General features: G+C 42.0%; 1 protein-coding gene and 1 long non-coding RNA gene across 2 annotated transcripts; both read right to left on the reverse strand.

Moving 5' to 3' along the window:
- Nucleotides 1-2,554: 2,554 nt before the first annotated feature.
- Nucleotides 2,555-3,684, reverse strand: LOC147144743 (uncharacterized). The gene is made up of 3 exons (XR_015087585.1): nucleotides 3,116-3,684; nucleotides 2,847-2,973; nucleotides 2,555-2,744 (listed from the first exon to the last, which is right to left on the reverse strand). It is a non-coding gene; the product is annotated as an uncharacterized LOC147144743 (long non-coding RNA).
- A 6,773-nt stretch (nucleotides 3,685-10,457) lies between these two features.
- kcne4 (potassium voltage-gated channel, Isk-related family, member 4) lies at nucleotides 10,458-13,776 on the reverse strand. The gene is made up of 2 exons (XM_086035498.1): nucleotides 12,469-13,776; nucleotides 10,458-11,924 (listed from the first exon to the last, which is right to left on the reverse strand). The coding sequence occupies exon 2, from the start codon at nucleotides 11,895-11,897 to the stop codon at nucleotides 11,367-11,369; it is 531 nt and encodes a 176-aa protein (XP_085891624.1). The 5' UTR covers nucleotides 11,898-11,924; nucleotides 12,469-13,776; the 3' UTR covers nucleotides 10,458-11,366.
- Nucleotides 13,777-13,930: the final 154 nt, after the last annotated feature.

Consider the following 13,930-nt stretch of genomic DNA (forward strand, 5'->3'; position numbering starts at 1 on the left):
GTTACTGCAAAAAGCCACGGGATACACATAAGCATATATATACCCTCTGACCTGCATTATCATCTATGGTGGGTGATGACTAATAGTATCTTTAATTGTCCCTTAAACTGGCGAGCCTCATGAGCCCAGCGGTTTCTAAGTACCCAGCGAGAGACAGGAAGCAGTACTAAGACTGTGGCTGACTGCTGCATCCATCCTGTCATCCAGTGGCCAGACAGCTTCAGGAAGCGCAGCCACCATGACTCATAGGTCATATTGTGCATACTGTTTATGAACAGTAAAGTTCAGGGCATTGCGTAGGCAGTGGCACTGTGTCAAATGTGTACATGCATGTACGAGAATCCCATTTGTACCCAAGTACAATACATTATGTAAATTAGGCTCTATGTCTGTGTTGCTTGAAAAGCACACTCCTCTGGGAGGAGTTCTGTGACAATAATAAGCTTTCTGCCATCTATCTATATCCTATTATCCCTATGCGCTAGGGAGGTGACTTCAGTCAAAGGCAGACTAGACGCTGGACTAGTCGCCCATACATCACAAGGCAGATGCTTGGGTTTATTGCACCAGCTGCTCTTCTATAACCATCATTAGCCTGCAGCTTGAAGTATTTAAGGCAGGTGTCACCGGAGTGGTGCCCGCGGGCAGGTACCCTGGTCACCAGCCAATCGCAGGGCACATACAGACAAACAACCATTCAAGGCAAGGCAAGAGAAAGGTCTGGCTATTTTTGGTAGCATGTTTTACTGAAGGGCGGCACAGTGCTCGACTGGCTAGCACGTCCGCCTCACGGTGCAGAGGTCGTGGGTAGCTGAGTAAAATTAGGAAAGGAAGGCAGTGTGCGAAGGCAAACTAAAAAATACACGTAAAGGTTTTTATTTTATGTTGTCATTTCACCCTTATTGATCCAGGTAAGGTCCGCTGATAGTGTAGTGGTACACACGCCCGAGTTGTGTGCGGGCAGCGTGGGATCGATTCCCGCTCAGTGACAGTGTCTATGTGTGCCCTGCGACTGGCTGGCGACCAGTTCGGAGTGTAGTCTGCCTTCGCCCATTGACGGCTGGGATAGGCTCCAGCAACTCCCCGCGACCCTGTTTCGGATAAGCGGTTTGGAAGATGACATGACATGATCCAGGTAAGGCAATTGAGAATAGATTCTCAATTTCGTCACTGTCCTGTGAAAAACACTTATCTCCAATTTTGGAAACTTTTTTAATTTTCACTTTAATGCGATGTCTGTAACGCGGGAACATGATTCAGGTAAAAATAAGAAAATGAAAAAAAAAATGGAGATGCGTGTTTTTTACATGACAGCGACGATTTAATAAAGGCCGGTGTCGATTATTAATTTTCAACAATTTTGATCGTTGATGTCATCATGAAGAGTGGACTAATCTTGGCAGCCCTAAATAGAGATAGGCAACCTTTCATGTTCACATTCACATTGTCAGTGAGTGACAACTGAATCCAACTCACCTGCACGGAAGTGAGGTGAGTGACCCACTACACCATCAGTGATTGTACTCGCTGCAGGTTATCGTAACCTTATTGTAGTCATTACGTCCCATGGTTTAGGCTCTGGTTCTTTGTGTTCTGAACTCAATGATATAATGAACATTGGAAAGACACTTTGTTCCCAGTACTAACTGACACCACCAGGATGATATCAGTATCCTTCTGCCACAGAGATGTTTTAATGTAGCATCAAACCTGCATCTTCTGACTTTGAGGCTGAATTTGTAGTCTTGCAAATACTGGTGAATGCACAAAATATTTGAAATCTCTCACATCATATCCCTTCTTTTCCCCAGACAAGGGCTCAGTCTATCAATATGAGATTATATGCAGTTACAGCCTGTGCTCCACTTGCTTCTGAGTCTATGAACTCCCCCCCCCATTTCATATCACTATATGGATAGCTATCACTGTGAATACTGAAAAAGAACGGAGAGGGGATAAGTAATTTAAAAAAAAAAAAAAGATCTCCCTTGTCACACTTTAAAGCTGCATTTCAGATGATGTCTCACATTCTCATATCAAAATTGCTGTCGCGCACACGGCTGTGGTACAACACATTCATTGCAGAAAGTGTTTTATTAGCGTTGCCGGCACCAGAACGAGACCCAGTATTTTTTGTGTAAAGTCATATTGATGCCCACAAAAAAAAAAAAAAAGACAGACAACTCAAGAGAAAAATGACTGCAATTATAGTTAGTCACACTGAAGGGACATAGAAGAGCAAGGAGGGGTGTGTGTCTGTGAATGGTGGTGTGTGAGTGCAGGAGAAGTGTACGTGTGTATGCGAAAGGCGCATGACTCACTTACAAATATAAGAGTACCGTTCACTTAACTTGCATTGAATAGAACTTTTATTGACATTGTTTCACTGCATTTAGATTGCATTGTATTTTTCCCATCATTCAGTTGTAAATATAGAAATGAACACTTTTTTTTTTCTTGTGCTTCAAGAGCTTTTGGTTCGGCTAGTAAGCACTTCTCACAGTCATGCTATTTGGAACATTTAAAGAGGTGATAAAATGACTCAAATGTTTTATCCATGCCTAAAATTCTTGGTGGCACCAATGTGTTTCCCCTTGTGTGATGGTGCTACTGGTAGCGCCTTGCCAGCTGTCCCAGCCGGACCGATTGCATCCTCCAATGTCGCCACGACAATGGTGGTTCCCACCTTGGTCTTAGCATCCACCATGGCCCTGTATTCTTCATTCTTCATCGTCAATCCCCACCTAAAAGATTAATATATTGTACAAACAACAAATAAATTGTGAAACCCAAAATAAAAATGGCCATCCATGTGGATGTAGTTCCGGCCTTGAAACTTGGCTCACCATCCTTTGTTCGAGTGTCATCAAAAACCAGCATCTCCAAAACGGGTCGCGACCAGTCAACCAACCACATGTGGAACGACAAGCTGTGCTGTGCGTGGTGATTCACTGCAGGTGGGTGGAGCTCTCACTGGGCATGTCCAGAATAGTTGCTTGATTAAAATTGCATCCCTTATGTGGTCTAATTTTGGAAACAAACCTACGTCCCCGATCAATACAAACGCTCACTCAAACGTACACGAACGTACACACACGCGAACGCATGCACACACCAGCTGAGTTGGAGTTGGCCTGTCACTAGGTTCGGCCTCAACAGGACTTCACACTGGTGCACAGCTGGTATCCATGGAGATCAGAGATGGCTCTCAGGCTGGATAAGCCCCTGTGGAGCAGTTTGCTTGTGTTGTGTGATTGGGCGTCAGACGCATGCGAGGCATGAGGTGCCACACGTGCTTAATGCTTTCAAAGATCGACTGAGCCTTTTTTTGTTTGCTTTGGTGATGTACAGTACAGATGATTGATAGATGAGGTCAAACAGAGGTCTCAGTGGACTGTGGTGTATGTGAGGATGATATTATGAGTAGGGAGCGGGTGGAAGAGACCGTCGTGAGGAGGAGGAGGCATTCACCGGTGAGCCGAGGAATAAAGGTCAGTTGCAGCAAAACAGAATTTGTGTGGGAATGAAAGGGAGGCCAGAGGAATGGTACAAGGAGCATGGGTGGTGAATGTACAGGAGAACTTGGGACCAACCATTCATAGCAAAGGGGAGTGTCGAAGAGATCATATAGACAGAATAGCGTGGGTGTAGGGCAAAGTGGCCGGTTATTTGTGACAGACGGCACCACCTACAGTGAAAGGAAGGACGGTAGTGAGAGCAGCCATGTTGTATGCTTTGGGGACGTAGGACGGACAAGAAGACAGGAGACACAGCGGAAGGTGGCAGAGTTGAATATGCTAATATTGTCTTGGATGTTGACAATGATGGATGATTATCAGGAATGACCTTCAGAGGGACAGCACAGACTGCTAGCTTTGGAGACAAAACGAGTTGATATTGACAGGCAGCAAGTGGTCGAGTTAATGCGTCACATGGACATGTGCATGCTGTGTTGCCGGTTGGCAACTGAGGACAGATGCCATTTACTGCAGATAAAGGACAGGGAGAGCAGTAGAAACAGGAAGTCAGCAAATGCAATACACACAAGAAGGAACTCTTACTCAGAAAATATCACTGACACTGAGAATGAGTAGTTCTTTTTGAAATAAGGGCAATTGTATTAGTGAGAAGAGAGCAAGGAGCCATTTTTTTTTCTCTCTATTGAAAGTTCAGTGTCTCAATTGCACAAATGAAAAATGTCACGGTCAACTTGTCTTACCTCCTGTCTGTCTTGACTAATACAAAGCTCATACTGCACAGTCTGTGTTTTGATTTGCAGACGTTGCACGACGAACAAAACTTTATCAATTCACATATGATAAAAGTGTATTTTCTCTCTAGCCTGAATACAATGGCGCTTAATCCATTTTCATTTGCATTGTTGAGCAGAGAAGATGACAGAGTTCAACACAGAAAGAGCAATCCAGACAATTTTCAAATCAGACTCGATGGTGATTCCAGCAGATAAGATGGATAGGTGCCACTTTTGAAGGTGCAAATGTCTAGTCGTGCCTGTTTATTTTGCCTCTTTTTGGGTGGAGCCGATATTTCAATTGCATTTATAGAGAACAAAGATGATTGTTATTCATTGTCGATAGAAACCACGAATGAGTAACTGAAACTTTCACGTCCCATCCCACTCCCACAGAGAAAATCCCATCCCATCCCAATCCTGGACCATAATAAAAAAATTTTTTTTAAATCTTGTCCCGTCCTACCGTAATGAAAACAACTCTCATCCCGTCCTGCTCCTCATTCAGCATGAATCCCACTCCTGTCCTGCTCCCATTATGGAGGTGAACTACAAATAAAATAATAATAATAATAATAATAATAATAAATAATATAATAAATAATGTTGCATTTTACTCATTGATTGAACAGTCTGTCACCCCCTTTCTCCCCATGGACTCTCACTATTTCATGCAAAATTTTTCCATACTGAATAATCCCGCTCCCAATGCTCCCATGAACTTTTTATCCTGCACCATCACAATCCCGTGATTAAAGGTAAAATTGACTCCCATCCCGTAGGAATTCCCCCAGAAATGTCAGCCTCTGTTGCAGTGATTCTCAACCAGTGTGCCATGACACATTAGTGTGCTGTAAGTATGCCGCGGGAAAAAATGTAAATTATTTAGACAAAAATATGTTATTTTCAAATAATTTTTGGGGTAATTTGTTAATTTATGTATGCCTCACACATATAGCAAAAAGGCCAACAAGTTAAATGCTCTTCCACTAGAGTTAAAGGTACATACATTTTTTTCAGAGCTGGATGTTCCTGTCAATTGTGCGCATCATCATCAAGCAGTTCACAGCACATGGCGATATAGCCATATAGAGAAAAAATGCTGAAAGATCTCAATGAAGAATTGCTCAAATGATAAAGAGACTTGAACCACTTCCACACAAATTCAAGACACATGGCCCAAGAGTGTCTGCTGCCATTTGAATGAAAAGGGACGCCATGGTAGGAGACCCAGGAAGACCCTGCAGCTGACAAAGTCACATAAAAAAGCCAAATCAGAGTTTGCCAACACTTACCTGAAGAAGTTCAAATTCATCTGGAAGAATGTCCTGTGGACAGACGACACCAAAGGCGGATTCTTCGGTAAAGCACATCAACAAAAATGAAAGGCCTTTAAAATGAAGAACACGGTCACTACAGGTAAACATGGTGGTGGTTCATTGATGTTTTAGGCTTGCTTTGCTGCTTCTGGTACCGGAAACCTTCGCTGTGTGAATGGCATCATGAAATCTGAAGATTACCATGGCCCAGTATCAGAAAGCTCGGTCTCCATTAGATGAGAGTTGGCTTCTTTTTTTTCCTCTTTTTTTTCTCCACTGCCAACAGAAGAAATAAACAAAGAATTTATAATTGCTAAATAATTCTGGGAGAAGTGGTGCATTATCTGACAGGAGCACAGGGATGCCAATCTTTTTGGCCATGACTGTATGATGTGCTGAGGTATCACAAATATATAAGCTGTTATATACTTGCTTTAAATTACATGTTGAAAAAGTGCTGGCATTGCCACAGACAATGTTTTATCTCATTACCAAAAAGAGATACAGTCTGGATCCACCACTTTGAAAACATGCTTTAATATTTCAGATGATTTACTTCATCCTTTTACAAATGTGGGAGCAGAGACGACAGGCACACACGCATGCACTCTGTGGAGACGTTTTTCATTGGTTATAAATAATCTTGGACACTAACTCCCTAGTGACTGAGATAAACTTTGATAGTCTACTTCCTGCTTGGTGCTAATGAGGCGGATGGTGATCACATAACATTATTCTCTTTTTAATGAGATATGCAGGTTATATTGCTAATCTGCAATGTAATGTGAGAAAGTGCTAAGAAAACTACTGACATCCTTCCCAGCAATTACTTGCAAGGGAAGTGGCTAGTATCTACGAAAACCAAAGTGCATTTCAAAACTCAGCAAAAGAGAGTATTTCACAGAATGTAACGTGTAGGTCAATTTCAGAGCAAAGTTTGTCTTTCTCTTTTGCTAAGTAAGGAGAATAAGGGCCCAGTGCAAGTATACTGTAACGCAAAGTTTTCTCTCTTTTGGCATTTTGGGGCAGTTAGAAATGGCCGTTTGCGTCGCTGTGGGACCGAACACAGCCGACTTAACTCCCGGCTAATCGAAGCGGGTCCCCTCCTTTCCTTAATAAAAAAAAAGCAAACAGGTCAAATCATTTGTGTATGACTTTAAAGGGGCCATGTGGAAAATGTACTTTTAAGTATCTGAATACAAATAGTTGGGTCTCTGGAGCTCTTGCCTGCCTACCAGGTGTGATATTAATAAACCAGGGAAAACGTTGGTAATTTCCTGTGGGATTTTGTTTAAAATTATGAGCAAATTAGGTCACGTTTCAACGGTTTCCTCTGTAGGTTTCACTGTATATGGGTGGCAACTCTTGCATCACTGCTGGAAGTTCTAGTAACAGGCCCAAAGCGATAGCAGTTACAATGCATAATTCACCTTAAGCATCAATTTTTGTATTTATTATGCAGGTGTGTTTGTTTACAGCCAATAGATGACCATGTTGCGTTCGCTATAAAAGATTAACACAGTACACTGAGCATATTTCCACTCAGTGTCCTGAATGTGTAACCACAGTGTTTGCTTCTTTTGCCCATCTTGACAGTGAACTATGGTCGAGCTCATTAGTAAGCAAAGAAAAATTGGCAGGAAGGAGCGACACCTCCCACAGACTTATTAAGCTCCAGACACAATGCCAAACAAATCTGCAATCAAGTATTTTCAGGCCTGGATCGGATTAATTACAACTAGTCACTCAGTCCCACCTTTGCACTAGTCCGATTCTGTTATAAAATGGACAGCTCATGCAGTGGGTGGCTTTTTATAAAAGGACTTCATTCCTTATGTGTCTGGAACAATCACAGCCGACAAAAAGTTGCAATTCAACCAAAATACCCACAATTTACCATTGTTCTGATGTATTAGTATTCATGGCCATTCAATCAATACCTTCACACTTTTATTCATATAGAACCAGTGCTAAAAGTGGGTACCGGCGCTTCTCAATTTTGGCCTCTAGTGTGCTGGGACTTTTTACGTCGTACCGAGACTTCACATGAGCCTGCAGTATCCTTTCTTGTTCTGTTTATGTCTTGTGCTTAATGATAATCATCAGAGCTGGTCAGTCCGTCCCGGACGGACACCCATTTTTGGGGCGGTGGATGGGGGGTAACACGTTTGAAAAAAAGCGGCGGACTAAGCAAGGGCGGAAGTGGATTTTAGTCCCGCCCCCTAATCGGCCCTCGCGCGTGTGACGTGATCGCGAGGTGGCCAAAGTTCATCTCAACCTACTCGGCCAATGGCTTCTTTAGGCTCCTTTTGATGAAATGATTTTATTTTTAATTATGAACATGAGAAAGCGTCGTGCGATTTGAAGAAGTGGGTCACAGAAGCATCCTAGCTGAGTTTGTGCGGGATGCGGTGTACACCGTGGGCTGGTCGCCAGTCAACGGCAGGGCGTCACCATTCATGATACTTTTAATCTTTTGAAATGTGGGCTTCAACAACTTAAAAAAAAAAAGATTTATTATATAAGCTCACATTACCCCTGAGGGAGAAAAGAAGCAAAAGCTTATAAAGTGAACCCTTAACAGAAAGAAATTGTTCTGTGTGCATGTCGTGTCTGTATGCGTGTGCATTTGTGTGTGTGTGTTGCCCACCGATTCACACTGGGGGATACTAATAACAACAAGAATTCTGTGCCACGGTGTAGGAGTAGCTCTGCGTGTTCAGTTAGCTTCATTACTCTCATCCTTCTTGGCCTTGTGCACTTCGGCCAGAGAAAAACTCTTGGACTCTCTGTCCTTAATTGGCCAATGTTGCACACACATCCACACACGCAAGCCCCCACACGCACGCACACATACGCACTCTTACAACTGTTATTGGACAATAAGAAGACACGGCCGTGCACATATATTCTTCCTGCTACAAACTCAACAGTGCATCACCCTTAGCTTCCTTGCAGAGAATGATTTAATGTTGGTGTGTGAAGGGGTGTGCGTGCGTGTGTGTTCTGCGTGAATTATTCAGCGGTGTTTATGTTGAAGAGGAAATAGATTCTGAATGCTCCGGGAGGTCTAGATCTGCACCACGCTGCCTGGGTGCCTAAAAGAGGCATAGAACAAGAGAGATTCCTCTTCTTTGCTTCTCTTAGTGTGATCAACTTGTCCGATTGTAATGACATAAGACAGGTGACAGGAGGAAGAAATTCATATGGCTGATGGGTACAAATCAGTTTTTTGATAAAGGAATGAATTTGTTCATCCTGTCTCAAGGTTCATATTAGCACAGCAAATACAGCAAAGTGGGAGTTTACCATCGAGTCAAGTCAGATGTGAACTATAAATGTTTTTTACCAGAGGTGGGCATTCTGTCTGATCGACGATCCGTCACTGAAGGGCGCCAATTTTGTTGACGTTAGATGATAGATGGGACAATCTCATGATCTCATGAAAATCTCATGAATGAATTTGTTGTTGGTCTCAGCCTGACTAACACAATTCTCTCTTTGATGCATACCGCCACCTGCTGTACATATACATATATACGTCAATGCAGTCTGGGTCGCGTTTCCGTCTCTTGTCAGCAAAACGGGCGTCCATCAATGATGGACTGTGAGGGCTGTTCGGATTTAACCAGGTCAGTGTTGATTACACAGACGGACAAAAATCCACTTCCATCTGTTGTGCTTGGTCGGTCTATTTTTTTTAAGGTTCCCATCTTTCATTTATCGCCTACAAAATGGGTGTCCGTCATAGGCAGACAGACGGACCAGTCCGTCACATAGGCGTAATACCCAGCTCTGCAAATGGCATCGTGAAATGTCAAATGTATGTGAGTGTAAAGCTGTTTGAGCAGCAAGCTGACAAATTATGATGTACATAGTGCAATCCATTTACCATTTTAATCAAATCAGTTCAGATAATGGATGGATGGATGGATGGATTTTTCATCTGTTGGACCTTTTTTTTCCAGATTGACCATTGACGGACTGTCGGACCATTGATGTTTACTGACGGAAGCACGGTTAAAATAACATGACGGACTGACGCACTGACCGACAGACAATTCCAGTTTGGTTCAGCTTGAAAAATAGACAGAGTAATAGACAAGTATGGATGGCCCCCTGTGGCCGGCCCATGGCGACGGGTATGGTGGCACCTCTTAGAATGGAGAATCCTGCGTTATTGAAGTTGGTAGTGGTGCAAAACTGCACTGCAGGCTTACCTTATATCACTGATTGGAAAGGGTAAAATGATATTGGTAACACTAACACCACTTAGTATGAGGCAATCATATATACCGTACATCTCTACATCACTACAAACTACAACAAGAATATTGCAAAATAAAATCATTTCATCAAATGAAAACATCTTTTAAAGTTATTTTAAAAAGATCTATCTATCTATCTATCTATCCATCTATCTATCTATCTATCTATCTATCTATCTATCTATCTATCCATCTATCTATCTATCTATCTATCTATCTTTGTAAAGGCGGTGTAAACCGTTTATTATTATGTTCAGTACATTCAGTTCTTTATAAATGCTTTGCGACGTGCATTTCTTCTCTACTTTGCATGGATTAATGACGTGTGGAAGAGTTCCAAAAATAACATGGACACAATAATTTCTTCCTTCTCATTTGACCCTCATTCTTGTTACTTGGTTCATTGAATAACCACTACACGACTGCCCCCTATTGGTACCCATGGTGTATAACAACAAAACGAGAGCAATAGACCTCAGACAAGCTGTACTGTATAAAGTCAATCATGAATTTTTCTCCCTACCTCTTAAATTAAGTATTACATTGTGATAAATGCTAACATTCACAATGTGCACTAGTGATCATGCATATTTACAACAAGAATTATCAGAGCGCATATCAGAAAGTTAAAATATACATTTAATGACAGACAGACAGACAGACAGGTCTATTCTTTCAAGTGCGTTCCAGGTGCATTTCATCACTAGAGCATAATAGAGAAAAGGAAGAAAAATCAGTTTCAGTTCATTGAGCCAAAAGATGGCCGGTAGCATATCCCGCAGGATGAGTCATCAGCCCAATCTAGAGGGGTTTGCATAAAGTCTTCAGAAAATAATAGAATGCTGTGTATCACAAGTGAAATGGCATTTCAGTAAGCACAGCAGAATTGCTTGGATTGTTTTTTCCGTACTTAGTATTGTTGTGCCAAGTCGGGTATTGCATACAATTGACATTAAAATTGGATTCCTAATTTATTATTTTGGCACTGGAGTACATTACAGAGTCTTTACTTTTTTGCTTTTACTTAAAGGGGAAGTGAACTGTTTTTCAAGAGTATGTTCTATGCAAGCCCACTAGTTGAAACAAGGCATTCTGATGAATATAGCGTTTGTGGAATAAGAGTTCATCCACACGGCTGACCTGTTTTCTGAAGCTGAGCCGTGATTGGTTACCTGAGCCCTGAGCAGGTGTGATGTCATTTTGTCATCAATGGTGAGATGGCTAATCAGGGGTGGATTTTGCTGCTCAACTCATATTCCACAAACGCAATATTAATCGGAATGCCGTGTTTCAACTAGTGGGCCTACCGGGAACACAAACACATACTAACCAAATATGTTTGGGTTGATTTCTTCTTAGTACTTGACTTGAATCAGAAGTCCCCCTTTTACCAGCGTCTTTGTATGGACACAGATATCTGCCCTTCCTCTGAAGTAAGTGTGAGTTTTGAACATCATTTGCCTAAGGTTGTCGTCTTGCGCCACTGAGTCGTGAGAGGGCTTGTGAGATCCTTCCTTTCCGTCCTTTTCAGCCGGAGTCCTCCCCACTGTTCTCCACTGCCCCCTTGTGGGTCTCATCCGAACCCTCCCCGGTGCCGCTGTCCGACTCCTCCTCCTCGATGGCCAAGCGCGTGTCCGCGGAGGAGCACAGAGAGCTGACGCTGCTTTGCTCCGTGCAGAGCGCGCACGCGAGCGGAGAGGGCAGCGCGCTCTCGTGGCGAAGATGTCCGAAGGGGTTGCCGTGGTTACCAGAGAACGGCAAAGCCAGGTTCAACGAGCGCACTCCTGTGTCGGCCTCCCCCGAGAAGGAGAGGCTGTGCTTCTTCAGGAGCGCGCCCCACTCACGTTTCTCCTCTTCGTGGACGAGGCGCGTGAAGATGTTGGTCCTCCTCTTCTCCTTCCTCTTCGAGTGGAAGTAGCCCAGCATGATGCCACAGAGGAAGACTCCGTAGAAAGAGATGACGATTAAAATGTATAAGTAGGCGTTCCCGTTGCTTTGCGCCACCTGTGCGTGAAGGGAGTGTGTGGAAGACTGCGTGGAATTCTCCAGGTGCTCCATCTTGTCACAGAGGCGTCGGTTGGTAAACTAGAGAGAAAATGAAATCCATTTGGATATATGAATTTTTGACCCGCAAATATGAAAAAAAAAAAAAAAAATTCTAATAATATTTATATAGCGATTGTGTCCATTTTTTGGAGACAGTAAATAAGGTTTATTAGCTGACGCAAATACACGCACACAAACACACACATATATACATACACACACACATATATACATACACACACACACATATATATATATAATGTGTGTGTGTAGGTGTGTGTGTAACCCATGTAAACAGACATTCATGCACAATTGTGCACTTCATATTCTGTAGTAAATATGAAGTACATAAAGAAAACTATTTGATGGATCACACATGGATCTTAAATCATCTGTTGTTGACCTTTATAATAACTTTACCATATCTGTTTTAAATACAGCATTCAGTTTCATTTGCTCATAGGTAGGCTATTTGTGCGGAGTAAAACTTGCCAGTATTTATAAGTGTCAATAGAGTATAGATTCTTTTTCATATGACCAATATCAATGAGTTTTAAAAATTTAAGATGAATTATTAACTCACCGAAACGAGGGATCAAATTTCATGAGCCTTGAACGACCAGCGTGTAATTTCTTGGAGCTCCTCTGGAGTTTGGCAGATGTTCTCCAAGGATTAAATTATATATACAGAGTCGCCACCCCCTACCCTAACTGTGAGTCACGTGGAGAGGGCTGACTGTAACAAGGCTTATATCTGTGCCTGTGGAAAGCTTAACAAAACACAACATGTCGTCTAACTTAAACAGCTTTTAGAAAAAGAAAACATCCACTATCGATCCACAACTTTCTAGTGCGAGACAAAGATATTTTCAGAATCATTATTTTTGGCTGTACAAGGGTGGAAGACATAAGAAACAGGTCTCAGTACAGTGCAGTGCTACACTACTGACGACCACAAAGGAAATGCATTGTTAAATGAATACAACTCTTAAGGAAAACATAATTTTTAAAGTGTGAAACCTAAATCTTTGATTCTGTAGCAATGACAATTTGGACAATAATGTGAACCAACACACACAATGTATTGTCATTTGTATGAGTTGTCTTTTAAAATGAAATGGGGATTCTTTCAGCATATGCAGAAAATTCTTCATTTTATATAACAATCATGATACACAATTGTTTTAGATTTGAGCTTTGCAAATTTTTTTCCCCCTTAAATCTAATCACCATTTTCAAACGACATTTTATGTTTACTTGGGTTATCTTTGACTGATATTTACATTTCTTTGGTTAAACATTAGTGGGGAAACTATGTTAAAAAGTAAGACATTGAGAAGGATGCCCTCCTCAAATTTCAAATACTACTGCAAACACTTTTTCACAGCACTGTGGGAGGAAGTCAGCATACTCAGCCTGGTTCCATCCTAAGCAAAAATATTATTCTCTGGTGACTTTTTGGTTCATTCACACGATAAGAAGTAAAAGGCTATAATTCTACTTTGAAGGCTCTAGTGCAGGGATAAGCAACTTAACTGAGGGGGTCACAAGTTTTCAGCAGCGCTACTTTTGGGGAGGGCACATAGGTCCACGCACTTCCAGACCAGATGCAGCCCATTACAAAAATGCCATTTTCAATCTCTTGGCTATATTGTTTTATATTGTTTATATTTGTTAACCCCCTCAAAAAAAACAAAAAAGCTTGATAAACCTTCAATATGTGCTTTAGACAAAAATGGGGTTGGCTCCTCCAAAATCCAGCCCACAATAAAACAAATACGTAAATCAGTGGATGCCAAACCGCAAGTATGCATAGGTCCACTGCAGCAGAGGAAACATGTTATGTAATTTCCCAGACAAAATTTGGGCGGAAAATTAATCAGTGTGCGCACGGACCACATGCGGTTGCCCATTCCTGTTACTATGGAATATAAATCAGTATTCGGTACACTGTAAATTCAACTTCAACTTGTTCATCTCCCAAATGCTTCCCACTGAAAATGTCCAATGGCTAAAAAAGCAGGTTGTCACATTATTACGCTGAG

This window comes from Filicampus tigris, chromosome 7, assembly GCF_054856515.1.
Source record: "Filicampus tigris isolate MCC_2025a chromosome 7, RoL_Ftig_1.0, whole genome shotgun sequence".
Taxonomy (NCBI): Eukaryota; Metazoa; Chordata; class Actinopteri; order Syngnathiformes; family Syngnathidae; genus Filicampus; species Filicampus tigris.